Source organism: Gadus chalcogrammus, chromosome 18, assembly GCF_026213295.1.
Source record: "Gadus chalcogrammus isolate NIFS_2021 chromosome 18, NIFS_Gcha_1.0, whole genome shotgun sequence".
NCBI classification, from domain to species: Eukaryota; Metazoa; Chordata; class Actinopteri; order Gadiformes; family Gadidae; genus Gadus; species Gadus chalcogrammus.
Genome location: NC_079429.1, coordinates 9531543 through 9547580, shown reverse-complemented (window position 1 = coordinate 9547580; position 16038 = coordinate 9531543). Strand labels below are relative to the sequence as shown.

At 47.3% G+C, this 16038-nt stretch overlaps 1 protein-coding gene across 2 annotated transcripts in view; it reads right to left on the bottom strand.

Moving 5' to 3' along the window:
* Positions 1-16038, bottom strand: part of si:dkey-191m6.4 (rho GTPase-activating protein 22) — a 30331-nt gene that overhangs the window by 3673 nt on the left and 10620 nt on the right. For both annotated transcript variants that reach the window (XM_056576519.1, XM_056576520.1), the window contains exons 3-9: positions 14816-14903; positions 4696-4824; positions 2772-2979; positions 2029-2161; positions 1832-1905; positions 1615-1736; positions 100-1219 (exon numbers count right to left, since the gene is read on the bottom strand). In XM_056576519.1, coding sequence (XP_056432494.1) covers positions 100-1219; positions 1615-1736; positions 1832-1905; positions 2029-2161; positions 2772-2979; positions 4696-4824; positions 14816-14903 — 1874 coding nt within the window. The remainder of the gene's footprint in view (positions 1-99; positions 1220-1614; positions 1737-1831; positions 1906-2028; positions 2162-2771; positions 2980-4695; positions 4825-14815; positions 14904-16038) is intronic.

Genomic DNA, 16038 nt, shown 5'->3' with positions numbered 1-16038 from the left:
TGCAAACCAGGTGACCCCAAGGTTGGGAATCCCTTCATTCATTTATTTGATGGTATGAATGGTCCCACGTTAATTCACACGGATAGCACTCAGCCTTACTTTTTGATCCGGACTTCATAGGCTCCTTTCTGGCTCCTCAGCTCGTCCCGGAGACCCTCCACCAGGCTGCCCAGCGACGGGGAGCCCCCGTCCCCGTCCTCCGACGTGTAAATGGACGGAATGACGACGCTCGCCACAACCCCGTTCCCGTTCTCGCTGCAGGCGGCGCTGTTCCCACACACCTCCATGGCCTCACAGCTGTCCTCCTGGTCCGCGGAGCCTCTCCGCTCAGCCCCCGTCCCCCCGTCCCCCCCCTGGTCCTCCTCCTTCTGGCTGTCCGACTCCGCTCCTGCTCCGGAGCTGCTGCCCGAGTTGTGGTTGGACGAGGGCTCGCTGCTGGCCGAGTCCGGGCCGGAGATCTCGCAGGAGGAGGTGGACCAGGGCGTGCTGGCCACGCTGGGCACGCTCCCCATGCTGGACGAGGAGGTGACGTTGTCGTAGGTGGAGAGCCGCTGGGAGGAGCCCGTGGAGTCGCGGTCGCGCGCCGAGCGCTCCCCGGAGGAGGTGCGCCGATGACCCCTCAAGGAGGACAAACCGTTCATCAGCCAGTTACCGCTGCTGCCTCCGCCTCCACCACCGCCTCCACCACCACCACCACCACCACCGCCTCCACCGCTGCCGGAAGACAAGCTGGCGGTGTCGGTGGTGGAGCCTGCGCCGCTCTGTTTGGCCTGGGGCTGGCCGCGCGGCGTGGAGGAGGAGCTCTTGAAGGTGTATTTCCAGGAGGGCAGCGTCTTGGCTTGTTTGCTGGGGCTGATCACCGTCTCTCCTCCGCCTCCTCCTCCTCCTCCTCCTCCTCCCTTCCCTGTGGAAGCAGGGCCCAGTCTGGGAGCGGGGTTGGGGTTGGGCGTCTGGTGAGGGGGAGTGACGGCGGCGCACAGTTTGGCGTCCAGCGAGGAGGCGCTGCTTTCCAGGTCGACGTCGCCGGTGGCGTTGGAGAGAGGGCAGCTCTGGAGGTCCTCCTCGGAGATCCAGGCCCCCAGGCTGCGGTGCTGCAGCTGCTGCCCAGGGACGGTGAGCTCTGACTGGGGAGCGGTCGGCCCCTCCTGGTCCCTCCCTGAGTACAGGCGGTTGTGGTCCCTGATGAGGATGGTCATCAGGTGCTGGACAAGGGAAGTGCCTGAGGAGGAAGAAGGAAGACAAGGCCATTGGAGCTTTAGAATCGAAATCGGTAGCCCATGAAATTAAAATAGATCTTTCAGATTTACAGTAGTAATATAGTACTGTAGTACTATAGTATTGTACCGGAAAAAGCAAGATCTTATTGAAACATAAATCATAATCATAACATAGCTTTTGTCATCTATATATTGTAGATTTATTGTACATCTATTGCAACATACGCAGTCTTATGCAGTGTTGTGTTTATGAAGGAGTGCTCTTGGCAATCTAGATCTGTCAAAACACCGTTTGATGTATCGGTTCTGAGCAAATTGAGATCTCAAACAAGGAGTATCGTCATGTAGCTGCTGATCACAGTGGCTGTCGGTCACAGAAAGAGAAGATGGCTGACACCTTCCATGATGGCCACAGGGTCCTCCATCTTGGGTCGCAGCATGTTTGGCCCAAACACTGTGGCTAAGTTCTGGACGCTCATTTTGTTTTCGTTACAATGGGACTGGACCTCGTCGAGAAACCTAATGTAAAATTATCAATAATGAATTAATTACAAATGTAGATCAATAAAATCTTCGATGTGATACCGTTTGAGAGAAAACGAAAAATGGCTTACTTGCATATGTACTTTAGGAGATTGTAATTGGGCAGAGGTAGAGAGTTCACTTGTTTTTCCAGCTCCTGGACCCCCTGATAGGGATACATTAGACAACTGTTTAACTCATTAATCATGTCCCACACACAAACACACACACACACACGCATGCACACACACACACACGCGCACACACACACACACACACACACACCCACCTCCTCCTCGTCTTTGGCGAGCAGATGAGCGCAGGAGAGAAAGTCATCGTACTTGGCGAAGGGGACGACGGGCTCCGGCAGCTCCCTGAGGTACAGCTTCAGCAGAGACGCCACCGTGTGGGTGTCTGTGTTACTGCAAGGAGGGGGAGGCGCACATTGAGATACAGTCCCCTCACACAGCGCTCTGCTGCCAGCTGGCGTCCCCATGCTAAGCACTACACTGTACTGTTAGATAAGAGTCACAGCTTTTTGTTTGGGCTGGAGTTTTACATTGACTTATTCATTCATTCATTCTAATTGAAAATAAATTCTACATATAGGCAGGCATTCTCAAGGTTTATTCCTTGACTGAAATTATTATTTTCTAATCTTTTGGGGGGCTAGGGTAAGGGGCTGTCCTTAATATATGGCCTGTTATGCCCTTTGAGACTGTTACTGTGAATAAGGGCTATACAAACAACATTGACTTGACTTGACCTGATTGACAGCAGATATACCAACAGACATATGGGTATGTTGATGGATGGACAGACAGACAGACAGACAGACAGACAGACATGAAGAAAGATGGATAGATAGTTAGATAGACATCATTATAATGTTACATATTCGAAGCTGAATTGGATTTCTCCTCCTGTGCTTCAGTCTGACAAAGACACACAGGCCGTGAGCCGGTCAGACATCAGATTATCAGGCAGACAGATACATAGACAGACAGACAGATAAACATCGGTGCGGTCTACCTGTCGAACAGGGGCTTGTCCCCGCAGTCGAAGGACTCCTGGAGCTCCTTCACCAGGTTGGCCTGTCCCGGCATGCGGAAGAGGCCCTCCTCGTCCAGGCCACGCTCCCGCAGGAAGTCCACACACTGCTCCACCAGCAGGGGGGCCAGCCGCGGGCCAAACTTCTTCTCGTACTGCACCGTGTCCTCTAGACGCTGGCCGAAGATCCCTGTGGAGAGACGGGGAGACACACTCTGGTGGTTATTTATCCCAAAGAGGCTCGCGTTGGAATGGATTTCCAACAGGACATTGTGCTCAGGAGTGTCTACAGGTAGACTGTGGACGTCCAGGTATCGAACCCGGTACCTGCCTGTGGTTGTGGCAGATTAACCATAACCACTGCACCATCCTACCCCCTGCCATGATTCAAGATCAAATCTTCAATATCATCAGTAAGGTAACGTTGTTTATTTGTTATTTAGTTCGTTTTTTTGGTGTTCAGTCATCTATATTCATACTTTTCAAAAATATGGTTAGAATATAAGACAGACCACCATCTTTCTTGATGCAAATGCGAAGTAAAAACAGAAACAACCAAGCTCTTGGTTGATTTGAGAAATAACACATAACGAATATGAAGGTCCAAGTACGGTGCCCCCCGTGGGACAAGAACAGGGGAGGCAGTACCTGCTGAGTGGACACAGCAGTCGCACGCGGCGGAGAGGTCCCAGTAGTCATAGTAAGATGCCACGGAGCACGGACTGCACAGAAGCAGAGCGCGCCTCTCATACATCCCTCTGCATTTATCCACCGAGCGCCTGATCAGATGATGGTTCGGCCCAGAGACGTGGCCGCAAACGGCTTTCATTGGAGCACACTCCCGACGGTTTTCCCCCAAACTATGTTTTAACACCGGAGCGAGGATTGGGAATGAACGGGTGGGAGAGGGTTGGGCGGGAGGGAGGCTGTCGAACCAACAGCTGATGTCAGGGCCCAGGAGTGAGGGAGGCGGCCAGACATGGGTCAGTGGGGTCCTGCATGGCCCCCCGCCGTTAACGACACCTCCTCTATATCGGAGACGGTGGGGTCTATTCTTAAGGGGGTAAACGGAGAAGCAGGGGGGCCGGGATTGGGGGTGGGGGGTATGGGATGGGGGAGGCTTGGAGACGCTTGGATTGAAAATGTGCTTGGACATGCTGTACCGGTTTTTGTACAACTGTCATGTCAGTCTGTGGGATTTTCTTCCTCTTTTCGAGTCGGTTTAAATATGAGGTTATCGCATAAACATGGGAATGTTCATATTCACCCAAATGATATTGTGAGTCAAACATTTATTCTCAAGGGGCTGCAAAGTCATATTTTAGAAAAGTGCCAATAAATCTATGATTTAAGACACATTTCATGTATGATAGAAAACCCCACAAGCTACCACAGCAAGTAGCATTTACGATAGCACAGGCCTATATACATGGTCCATATCTATGGGCCTACTGTACTAGTCGTATCAGCGACCACGCTTCTGGGTGGTAAAAGCTCCACGCTTTGATGGAAAGTGTTGAAACGCGATCACTGCGTGTGCATGTGCGCCTACATATATACATACTGTACTTGTCTTATCAGTGTGTGTGTTTACGATCATACTATTAATACAGCGTAATGCAACACCCCCAGACCAGCCCAGACCAGACCAACCCCGCCCAGCTGTCAGTCACCGGCCCGTTGACTCCCAGCAACCCCTTGTTGTATTTCTGGACTGCTGTCAAGTGCGGAGACACCGAGACCAGACCCAGACCAAGACCTGAGAGTGAGAATTCGATTTACTACCTATTGACCTTATGTCCACTCTTAAACAATGCAGACAAAGGTCAAAACGTAGAAGAATCGTTACCGTGTGTGTGTGTCGTAATGTCCAGAGCCCAAAGTGAGCGTGGGTTAGTCAGCCTACCTCCTCCGAAGGGAGCCCAAATGACCCTGCGGATGGCCCGGACCCAGTCGTCCATATCACTCTGGGAGTTGGCCATCAACAAGAAGGCCTCATGACTCATGGCTGCCCTGTCCTTGTCCCCTGGTCCACCTGCGCCGTGGGGGAGAGAGACAGAGAGAAAGAGTAAGACTGGATGGACGGGCAGACAGACGGATGGGTTGATACATAGATAAACACGCAGACAGATAGAGGAGAAGACAATGAGAGACAGACAAGACAGATTTAAGGACAGTCGGACTTGAGGGAGACAGACAGAGAGGCATACAGAAGGACAGACAGCCAGAGATAAAGAGAGTCAGAGAGACATACAGAAGCAGAGAGAGACAGACAGGAGGACACATGGGAGACTGACAGAAGGAGTTTTGGGAGGGAACAGGACAGGTTCAGGGGGGAGACGGGGGTTGTTGTTCAACCACACAAAATATTAGAGAGAAATTAGTGATGTATTAGTACAAAGCTGCACTATGATATTGAAGAAATCACAAAACAGTGATTTATTCACTGCACATGAAGAGAAATGGATTCTCATTTTATCTTCATAAGCCCCATGACCACAACCTCTAAAACAGCCATGGACTGCCTGCTCAGTTTGGCCTCACAACAAATAATTGTTGCTTTCTCTTCATGAAAAAACCTTGTTCCATGAGTTTGAATGCATGAATGGGAACCCCACCCACATTTTTAATTAGTAGCCTAATACCTATAAGCTACTATTGGCAGCTGGAAACGAGAATACAAAGATGGCACACAAGTGAAGGAAAAGCCTTTCTTACAATAGGGAAGTCACACTATGGTTTGAACAAGAGGTGATTTGTATTGTGTCTGTAACAGTGCATTAAATATCTAGTGCTGATATTCATACAAAGACAGGTTTTTAATATCCTCGAGGACTACTTGGTTTTAATACCACTAGATGGCCCCACTGCATCACATAAAATCTTAATGAGCATTTATATTCCATTATAATAGAACATACATTGTATTCATGTTACCAATTCAAACAGACCCTGAGGAAATGCAAAAGGAAAGACGCTAGCAATAAATGCGTGAAGGCCTATCTCTGACTTGAATTGGGAATATATAATACAGTGGTTTGATTGTTTTTTGGATTCCATTCAATAACTTTTCAGATGCTGTTATCCAAAGTGACTCGCAGCATTTGGAGGTACATTATGTGGAGCTTAATCTTGACATTGGGGATCAAAGCACCTTTCAGCTTGGGGTCAAGCACTTTATTCTGGGTGCTCAGTCATGCGAGGCCAGTCTGTGTTTGGTGGTGTTGATTTGAGTCATTCAACTGTGAGAAGGAATTACAAATATAAACAGTAGCGCCATAAAGCTAAGTGCCCTTTCCAGCCAGCTCGGTCAATTCACACTGAAATGATGAACAGCACACACAAACACTTTGGTCTGAAGTGCACACACACACACACACACACACACACACACACACACACACACACTCAAGCACACACATTCTGGCATGCACACACACACACACACACACACACACACACACACACACACACACACACACACACACACACACACACACACACACACACACACACACACACACACACACACACACACACACACACACACTTGGGTCTGAAGTCCATTACTGTGAACGACCATGAAAAGCAATTTATTTTCTCCAAAGCCATAATGATAAGTGCAATATATGATTAGTACTGCAGGTGTTAGCCACATAGAAATTAGGATCCACATAAATATTGCAGGAGTACTATTGTACCAGATTAATAACTCTTTTACATCTGTTGAGAGAGAGAGATAGACAGAGACAGAGACAGAGACATCGGGGGATGGAGGGGGATGCTTGGCTAAGTTTCTGTCGCAAAGAGGATGTTCTTTGTATCAGTAGAAGTGAGGCAATAGTCTGTAACAGCTAGTTCATTTAATCTCTCTCTCTCTGTCTGACTCCCTCTCTCTGTCTGTCTCTCTCCCTCTCTCTGTCTCTCTCTCTCTCTCTCTCTCTCTCTGTCTATCTCTCTCTCTCTCTCTGTCTGACTCCCTCTCTCTGTCTGTCTGTCTCTCTCTCTCTCTCTCTCTCTCTGTCTATCTCTCTCTCTCTCTCTCTCTCTCTCTCTGTCTATCTCTCTCTCTCTCTCTGTCTGACTCCCTCTCTCTGTCTGTCTGTCTCTCTCTCTCTCTCTCTCTGTCTATCTCTCTCTTTCTCTCTATTTATTTATTCATAATGCTGGATCCCTAGGGCCGCTCCTGTTACCAGGAAATGATAAGGGAGATTAAGGAAGCTTTGGAAATCCAAAAGGCCTAATAAACACGAGCAGAAACCAGACATTCAGGAGCCCCACTCTCCAATACTATACTATGGAAGTCTGATAAGACATACACAGATGCACACGCACACGCCTGCACACACACCTGCAACCAACATGACATTGCAGTCACACAAAGGCGGAATAATCACAACTCTTAAAAGAGAAGCAAGTCAAAGGGAGAGGAACATTAAGGCACCATTTTTTAAATCGACTCTTCTTCAAACCTTCTTCCAGCTCTCCCTGGGTAAAGGAGTGGTTGTGAGTGGATGTGTTTGAGTTCCCCCCCTGCAGAGGCCCCAGGAAGAGACACCATGGGGGGCTGTGGGGGTGTTGAATGTTTCCTTCTGAAAATGAATCATTTTTCCACTCGGAAATGTGTGTCTCGGTTCCCTCGATCCGCCCGGAATGGAATAAATATCCTTTTCTGCAGCTCTGTATGGTGTGTGTGTGTGTGTGTGTGTGTGTGTGTGTGTGTGTGTGTGTGTGTGTGTGTGTGTGTGTGTGTGTGTGTGTGTGTGTGTGTGTGTGTGTGTGTGTGTGTGTGTGTGTGTGTGTGTGTTGGTGTGTGTGTGTGTGTCAAAGTAAAATGTCAAATTATTTTCTCTGTGACGTTGTAAATTGGTGTGAAATCGAATCGTCTAATTTTGGTTCATTAATGTGGATGAGTATGTCCTCAAATACAGACTGCTCCACAGTCAATAAGAATAATTCCTGACTCACATTCATACTTGTGAACCTGTGATTTGACTGTAATTTGTTATAAAGGGCATCTCATCCTTAAGCTATTAATGATTGGAATTTTATGTGAGAATATCTGTTTGTAGTTGACTCTTCCTGCCTCTTTATGAGCCATCTTGCTTCATAACTGACCAATCTGGGCATCTCATTAATGATTTATTAGGGGAATCCATCCGTTGTGTGAAATGCTAAATTTCTTATTGGCGGAGAAACATTTTTTTCTTGAATATTAACTAGGCCTACAGCTCCTTTAACCGACCTTGGCTTTTGTTTAAACCGAGCGAATCCTTCCTTTAAATACATTTTCACTGCAAGTCAAAGAAACTAGCTAGCTAGCCAGCCCTGCCACACACATCTTTTTAAAAGGGCCAGTACAAGTAATTAACAGTAATTTTGTCAAATTGTATTTGGGATTGAATGCTTAGTATTGGGACATTAGGCCACAAACCTGCTAAACCTTTCAGTTTAACTAAAAAGTAGCTGGTGTTCGCCTTTATATAAGACCACCATTACGGTGTGTACTAAAAAAACCTTGGACTTAATAGCCTACTTCTCTTGTGACACACTGCCTCTCTCTCTCACTTCTCACCCTGGTGCGACCACAGATGAGACTTAATGATGGATGACTGCTGGCGTACCGCATTTTCAAACCTCCAACTTGTGTTCCTGAAGTGTGCACTCGCAAATGTATGGGATTATGTTTGGCCTTCTTAATATATAACCTTAACATTTAAACGTAACCCTTATGCTTGAATTTCCTCCGTGCGCAACCAAAAATGTACTATTTTACTGTGTGCAGAAAACAGTATTTTCATGGCCAGCTACTTCACGTTTCAGAAAAGAGTAAGCCTTCTGGAGGTCTTAAGAAAAGACAGACTAGCAGCAACATTATTATCCTACTAGCTAGCCAGCCACAGAGGAGGACAATACATAATATGGTTAGGATTAATGGTTATTCCCTCATTATTATGCTTTTACAGGAATGGATCATGGTCAATATTTATATAATTGCTTTTAGCATTGTCGCTATAATGCCTGGCTTGTTGCTCCAGGACAATTATCACAATGTTACACACAATGTCACCCTCTCTTGGTCTCCCCAGGTGGGCCATTAAAGTGCAGACATGTGGTAATTGCCAGATGTGTCTTTCAGCGAGTAAAACATATAAATTAAATAACCTAGAGATTCTCTATTTTGATTCAGCCAGTTCCTCTGTTTCTACCTTCACCGCGCAATCTTGCCATATTGCAATCATTCACACACAAACAAACATTCAAGCAATATGGTGATTTAAAATATAAACACCTTCATCCACTTGAGACTTGACTGACAATTCTGTACATTAAATAGAAATCCCCTAATAAGAATAAGTGAATCCCTGCAAGCAGCGGTCGATAGAAGATTGTGTGTCTGTCGATGTACACGGTGTCGGTTTCTCAACTGTGCGAAATCAAAAAGCTAATGTATTCCTCCTCCGGGGACTGAACGTACTCTAGATGAACTGATCTGCTCGCAGTCCAGATGAATTCACTGTGGTAACATTACACACTCCCGCCTCATCACAGATCTATAGTCTATAGTGGTTAGTGTAAGGTTCCGGGTTTGATCCCCAAAGTCCACCGTCGACCATCTTCCTTGAGCAAGACGCCACCTAACCCCTACCCTATCCTTAATGACATCTGAATTCACTTTAAGTCACTCATAAATACAATGTGTCTGCCCAATGACAAAACAGTAAGTCAATTGATCGGTAACACTTTACAATAAGGGTACATTAATTCAAAATGTCATTAGTTAAGGCAGTATCAAGCATTATTGTACAGTATTAGGGTTACCCTAAACCTAACCCTTACATAGGAGAACAGGGCAAGGGTTAGTGGGGTCCCAACCCTAACCCTTTTAAATAATGCATTACCTTAGTTAACATGAACACCATTTGTAAATGATTAGCAGACCATTAGTTAACTATTAATGCTTATTATTACTAGTGACTTATGTCAATGCATGGTTAATTAATGTACTAATATATAATAATATACCCTATTAATGTAAGTGTTACCCATAAATCAAAGCCTGAGACCAGACAGAGGTTTATCGTGGATGTTCTCTGGTTACCTTGAGGGTGCTCTTTCTTCAGTCTCCCTGGTTTGCAGCAGGCGAGCCCCATTGCTATGGACCAGGGGCCCAGGGGGCCAGGGCCCTAGCTTGGCACTGTGTTTGAGGGGCTAATGCTGAGCCATGACGCGTGTTCCTCCACGAGCAGGAAGTTCCTTTTAAGTGATCTCCATAGGTCTCAAGTGGTACAGCGAGAAGCGAGCGGTTAGCTAACGAGCCATTATCCCAAACGTCCCGAGCTAGACCCTGCACAACGAGTTTGTCAGCCGGTTGCCGGTTCCCTTCTGGTTCACCGCGGTTCATTCATTCATTAATTTGTCCATTCATTCATCCATGCTTCTTTATCCTTTTTAATCCACATGGGCAGCAAGTCTTTCTCCTCAGCTCCCCTGGGGAGACACAAATACCTCTGGAGTGTGAGAGCTCACCCTCCCTCTCACACTCTCTCTCCCTCTCTGTCTCTCTCTCCCCCTCTCCCCCTCTCTCTCTCTCTCTCCCCCCCTCTCTCTCTCTCTCTCCCCCCCTCTCTCTCTCTCTCTCTCTCTCTCTCTCTCTCTCTCTCTCTCTCTCTCTCTCTCTCTCTCACACACTTACTCTCCCTCTGTACATCTTCCAAACTTTGCAAAAGTAGACACAGAAACAAACACACGCACACACACGCACGCACAAACGCACATCACCCAAACAAACAAGCAAACAAAGCCAATGTGGGCCAATGAGATTGATCCAAGTCCACCAGACTTGATGTTACTTAAAGTAAAGTTTGCCAAAGTCCAATCAAAGTTACAGAAAGACTACAACTACTCCAAATCAATCTTTACTTCCTGAAGGATTTCTGTCCATTTGTTTGGCCGAGGATTCAAGTCAGCAGGGATTTTCTTTACTTTGTTTTGTATTCCTAGGTTGTTTGACTAACCTTGCTGTGCGTTGTTGATGGTTTGAGACAGACCACAGTCTAATCTTGTAGATGTTTATGTATCTCTTTCAGTATGTGTTTGTGTGTGTGCATCAAACTAGTGTTTATGTAGCAGCTGTTGTCCGATAAATACCAAATGTTTTTAGCTTGGATCTCGCCAGAAACCATCTTCACATTTCATGCACAAAATGTCTTCAGCATCAGCATGCGTCCATATCTTATGCATTCCCTGTAATGGAGTCACTAGGGGTATACAAATCTCCTAAAAACACTCACTCATAGCAGTGGTGCATACTACGTCTATACAGATTAAATGTTAAATCAGGAGAATCGCCCACCACAGAGGAAAACCCAACGTGTTCAGCTGTTTTGTTCGAAACCTGGTCGAGCAACTAAAATTTTTTCATAGATGCAAAAATGTTGATTATATGCTCTGATTGTCATCACTTTGTTCTCTAAATGACTGAATGAATGAGACAAATATGTCTCTCAGGTTGGCCACCCGTATCAGCACCAGGGTATTATCTCCATGGTAACACACAGTGTACTCACACATGATGTCATTCCGTGCAGAGTTGGCCCCGGGGCCGAGAACCGGGGCCCCGACACTGTTTGTTGTTGTGAGTGGGGTGAGTGGTCCAGAGACGCACAATGTGTATTTGTGTGTGTGTGTGTGTGTGTGTGTGTGTTTGTGCAAACATCTACTTCAAAATAATGAGTTGGCTTAAGTGGTCATATTTGCACAGGCACTGTTGCTGCACAGATGTGTATGTGTGTACATTTCTCTAAAACCCTATGCTATTTCTTCCCCTAAGCCCTCTGACTCCGCTTGAAAGCCCTCCTGGAGGTTGATGCTGCTCCGTATGAAACAGATTAAAAGAAAGACTACAAAATGTGACAGACTCTGACTTGTAAAGCGCTTGTAGTGGGCATTTTTCGTAGATTGTAACCTTAAATATTCCCGTTTTTTTATGCATTAAACTAAAACATTCCAACTGATTACTTTTTTGGGGACAACGTTATTGCTAAAATATTAAATTAGTGGTCCCCACTTTGGCGACCATGGTTTATATCAGAAGTCGAAATGCATTCTGGGAAACTCATTCTACTCCTAGTGGAGCCAGGGCATTCACACAGTACGTAGAGCCATCTGGAGGGCAAAAAGGGCACTACCGCTACACCTAATTGTCATTTGTCATTGTCATCCTATGCTACGTCGAAGCGCTCCAAACGGAGAGGTAGTGTGTAGTCGGCGGGTGTAGGGAAGGAATTGGGACAGGGCTCTACTGTTGTTTCCCAGGTGGATTAATGGCACTTTGCTAACACAAAAGACAGCTTAGCGGTATTCAGTTGGCCCTCGGAAAAGTTTGCAGATTACTCTCCCATTCTATATATATGCCAAAAAGCAACAAGGATTAATGCCTACCTCAATAGAAACTCAAGCACATGACTTGAGTTGGCTTTGATTAGTCCAACTTGGCATATTGCTCTCAGGCCCTTTTTGAAGGATAAGATGGATATCCAAAGATTTTCATTTAAAGACCCTCGAATCCAATATGGATCATTTAAAGGCGCTTAAGATTTAACGGCTATACTCTGAGTGTAATTAGTTAGAAATGGCATAGCCATCTGTCAGCTATTACTGAGTGAAATGTGCTGTGAAAATATCAGCTTCGGTTTACTGTGACTGCTTCCGTTAAAGGCAATATAGGTTTAAGAACTCCCCCGGGGCTTTTCTGATAAGGGGGGTCCATCTTGTCTGTCAATCACAGGTGGCGTGAAAAGCAACCCAACTGAATGATGAAGAAAAGTAACGAGGGAGGGAGGGAGCAGAAAGAGAGGGGGGGGGGGAGCAGAGAGGGAGGGAGGGAGGAGGGAGGGAGGAGGGAGGGAGAGACCAGAGAGGGAGGGGCATTACCCTGACAGTTAGCAGTAAAAAGACGACTCGTCTGAGGCACCCAGACATAGGTAATAAATTAGGGTTTTATAACGATGATCAGACTGCTTTCTCAAGACGAGTAGTTATCGCGTACCGGGTCCACTCTCTGAGAACGCTGAAGGGGAGTTTTAATGTGCCGACTATCGGAGAATCCCAGAGTGGTCTCCATAAATATCTCACCAAGCATTCATAAAACATTATTGATCTTGAATCTCTTGAGCATCCATACCCAGAAGCTCTGGGCTCGGAGTCAAACGTTAACCTTAACCCACAGACCTCCACCGCCTCCCTCTCCTGTCACCAGCACCGTGTCCTTCAGAACAACCCCTATCCCCTCCATCATCCCCCCCCTCAAGGAGAACCCTGTTTCATACCGCTTCTGGGTGTCTTTGCTCCATTTTGTCTGGCTTCTCCCCTGTCCTCCCACCTCCTCCTGTCCTCCCACCTCCTCCTGTCCTCCTCCCACCTCCTCCTGTCCTCCTCCCACCTCCTCCTGTCCTCCTCCCACCTCCTCCTGTCCTCCCACCTCCTCCTGTCCTCCTCCCACCTCCTCCTGTCCTCCTCCCACCTCCTCCTGTCCTCCTCCTGTCCTCCTCCCACCTCCTCCTGTCCTCCTCCCACCTCCTCCTGTCCTCCCACCTCCTCCTGTCCTCCTCCTGGCTCCTGCTGGGCTGCCCTCCGGCCCCCCAGCCTGATTGGGAGATGGCACCTCTATGCTTTGTGGCCTGGTCATAAATTGACCACACAAGGACTCCCCAGAGGCACTCTAGCCCATTTTAAACACTTGGAAGGGTGGATGTGGGGGTGGATGGTTGGCTGGTTGGGGTGAGTTGGAGGGTGTCCACAATGCAAACACGCCTCCGATGTATGGACTGATGGACTGAGGAAGGGGTGTATGCTGTGTGACACCAACCAGGATGATTGACGGACCATCTGATTACATTTTTCAACCAGTTGCCCTGCGGCGACACAGTTTTGTTAAACGGTTCATAAATTCATAAGAGTGTTGGATATCATGCTGCCGAGGAATAACAAACCCACCCACACACACAGATACACACAGACACACGCAGACACATGCACAAACTCACACACACACACAACCCCCACACACACAAACACATACCCACAAACACACATACATACAGACACACATACACACGCACACGCACACGCACACGCACACACACACACACACACACACACACACACACACACACACACACACACACACACACACACACTCACACACATACACCTACACAAACACAACCCTGGCAGAAACATCAGAAAATGAACAAATGCCCTTATTGATTAAGTAAGACCTTGAAAGGGTAAATCATTCTGAGGCCAGTTTGTCTACAGCGAGACAACGAATGATGGCTGTGGACACACAGAGTCACGCCACAGACCCCCTGCCCTACACCAACCCACCCGACCACGCCTAACCTAACTGGCCCTGAGATCTACAGGAATAGGTCAGCGCAAATGATGGATCGACCATCTTTTTCTCTGTATATCCTCAGGTCATTGATTTTTCCACTTAAATGACAGCAATAGGTCATCTAGAATTTGTTGGTTGGCTTGGTTGTCCCTTCCCCCTCAGCGCTGTCATGTGGACCGAGATGTGACAAACGAACGACAACAGAAACATAAGGCACCAGTGTGGCCACGACGTGCCTGAATCTGATTGCTGGACAACAGCAGTCCCTGGTGGCCAGAAGCAGAACAACTGGCGGTTTTAACCTCATGGATATGAGGTTGAAATTGCTTTGTAGACTAATAAATATGATGAGGAAATGGATTGAGGAATTGAAGGCAAGGACGTATTGACAGCAAATCTGCATTGACTGCTTCACCAGTGTGATGCATACGGCAACGAATCACAGAGGCATTTAACAAATACAAGTTAACGGTGGAGCTGTTGTTTTCTTGGTGAAAATCACTATAACGGATACATCCCTCAAGCGATGTCAATGAGTCATTTTTATGTTAAAATTAAATCATTGTTATTCAGAGACAGAAGCCCTCCTTGTTTACTGTTTATTTGTAAGTAGGGGACCTCTCACCTGGTACAATTTCAAAAACATGTCTTCCTGGTTCGTCCGGATTGGCCGAGAGCTCGTTCACCAGGCAGCCTTGGAGAGGTATGGAGCCCTGCAGGAGAAGGCAAAGCATGAGGGGATGTTCATTTGGTTATAAGAGAGAAATCAAGCCCCTTTCGAGGCTCCAATAAGGCCCTTCCTTCCATACTTATTCCCTCTCAAAGCAGACGTTTGAAGTCAAAGCAACTTAGAGATACATTTGATACAGAGCAGGTCGGGGGTTGACATGTAGGTCGACTCTTTCTTCTTCCCATGCCTTTCTCCCTTTCCCCCTTCCCAGACCACCAGGTCCATGCATACATATTTATCTATAAACATCTTCTGCACCGGAGCTCAGCCCTAAATGACCAGAATATATTTCCTCTCCTCCCAGCAGGAGCCTGTGGGTGTGTGTGTTTGTGTAAATGTGTGTGCGTGTGTGTTTGCGTGTCTGTATAAATGTGTTTGTGTGTGTTTGTGTGTCTATGAGTGCGTGTGCTTGTGCGTGTGCGTATGTGGCCGTGCGTGGGCGTATGTGTGTGTTTGATTGTGTGTGTGTGTGTGTGTCTGTGTGTGCGTGTTGGCCTTGGCTCCCTCTACCAGACTGGGCTCAGTGCAGGCTGGCACACAACATCAAACGGGGCGGAGGAGGGGGGGGGAAGAACAGAGACTCCTCCTCGCCAAATTGGCCCCGGCAACCAGAAGGCCGAGCTGACGCATGCATTAGTCACCATGGCAACAAATGGGATGGTGCCGGGGTTGGGTGTGTGTGTGTGTGTGTGTGTGTGTGTGTGTATGTGTGTGGTGGACGGATGGAGCAAAGGCCCGAGGGCAGGAGCCATGCGGAAAGACGAGGCTCCCCAGGGGGGCGGTGTGATCGTAATATAACGCCGGGTGTAGCGCGCAACGGAGCGGGAACCGACGCAGGAAGAACAAGGAAACGCAACCCGCAGTGCAACCCCGAGACACAGCTCAACACGGTCTCTCATTGGTCCACCCGGCTGCACCTAGAGTCCTTAGATCGTGTGGAAATAGCAGATTGTAGGGATGGGTCCTTTAGGTTATAGCGAGAGAGAATAGACTATTCATTACACTATGGATGATTTCCTGACCTGTCCTTTGGAGACTGGATCCTTCCTATCATTCCACTCTTGTGTTATTCGGTGGATTGTGGATTTGAATCAATTTTTTGTGGAGGTTTCATTTAG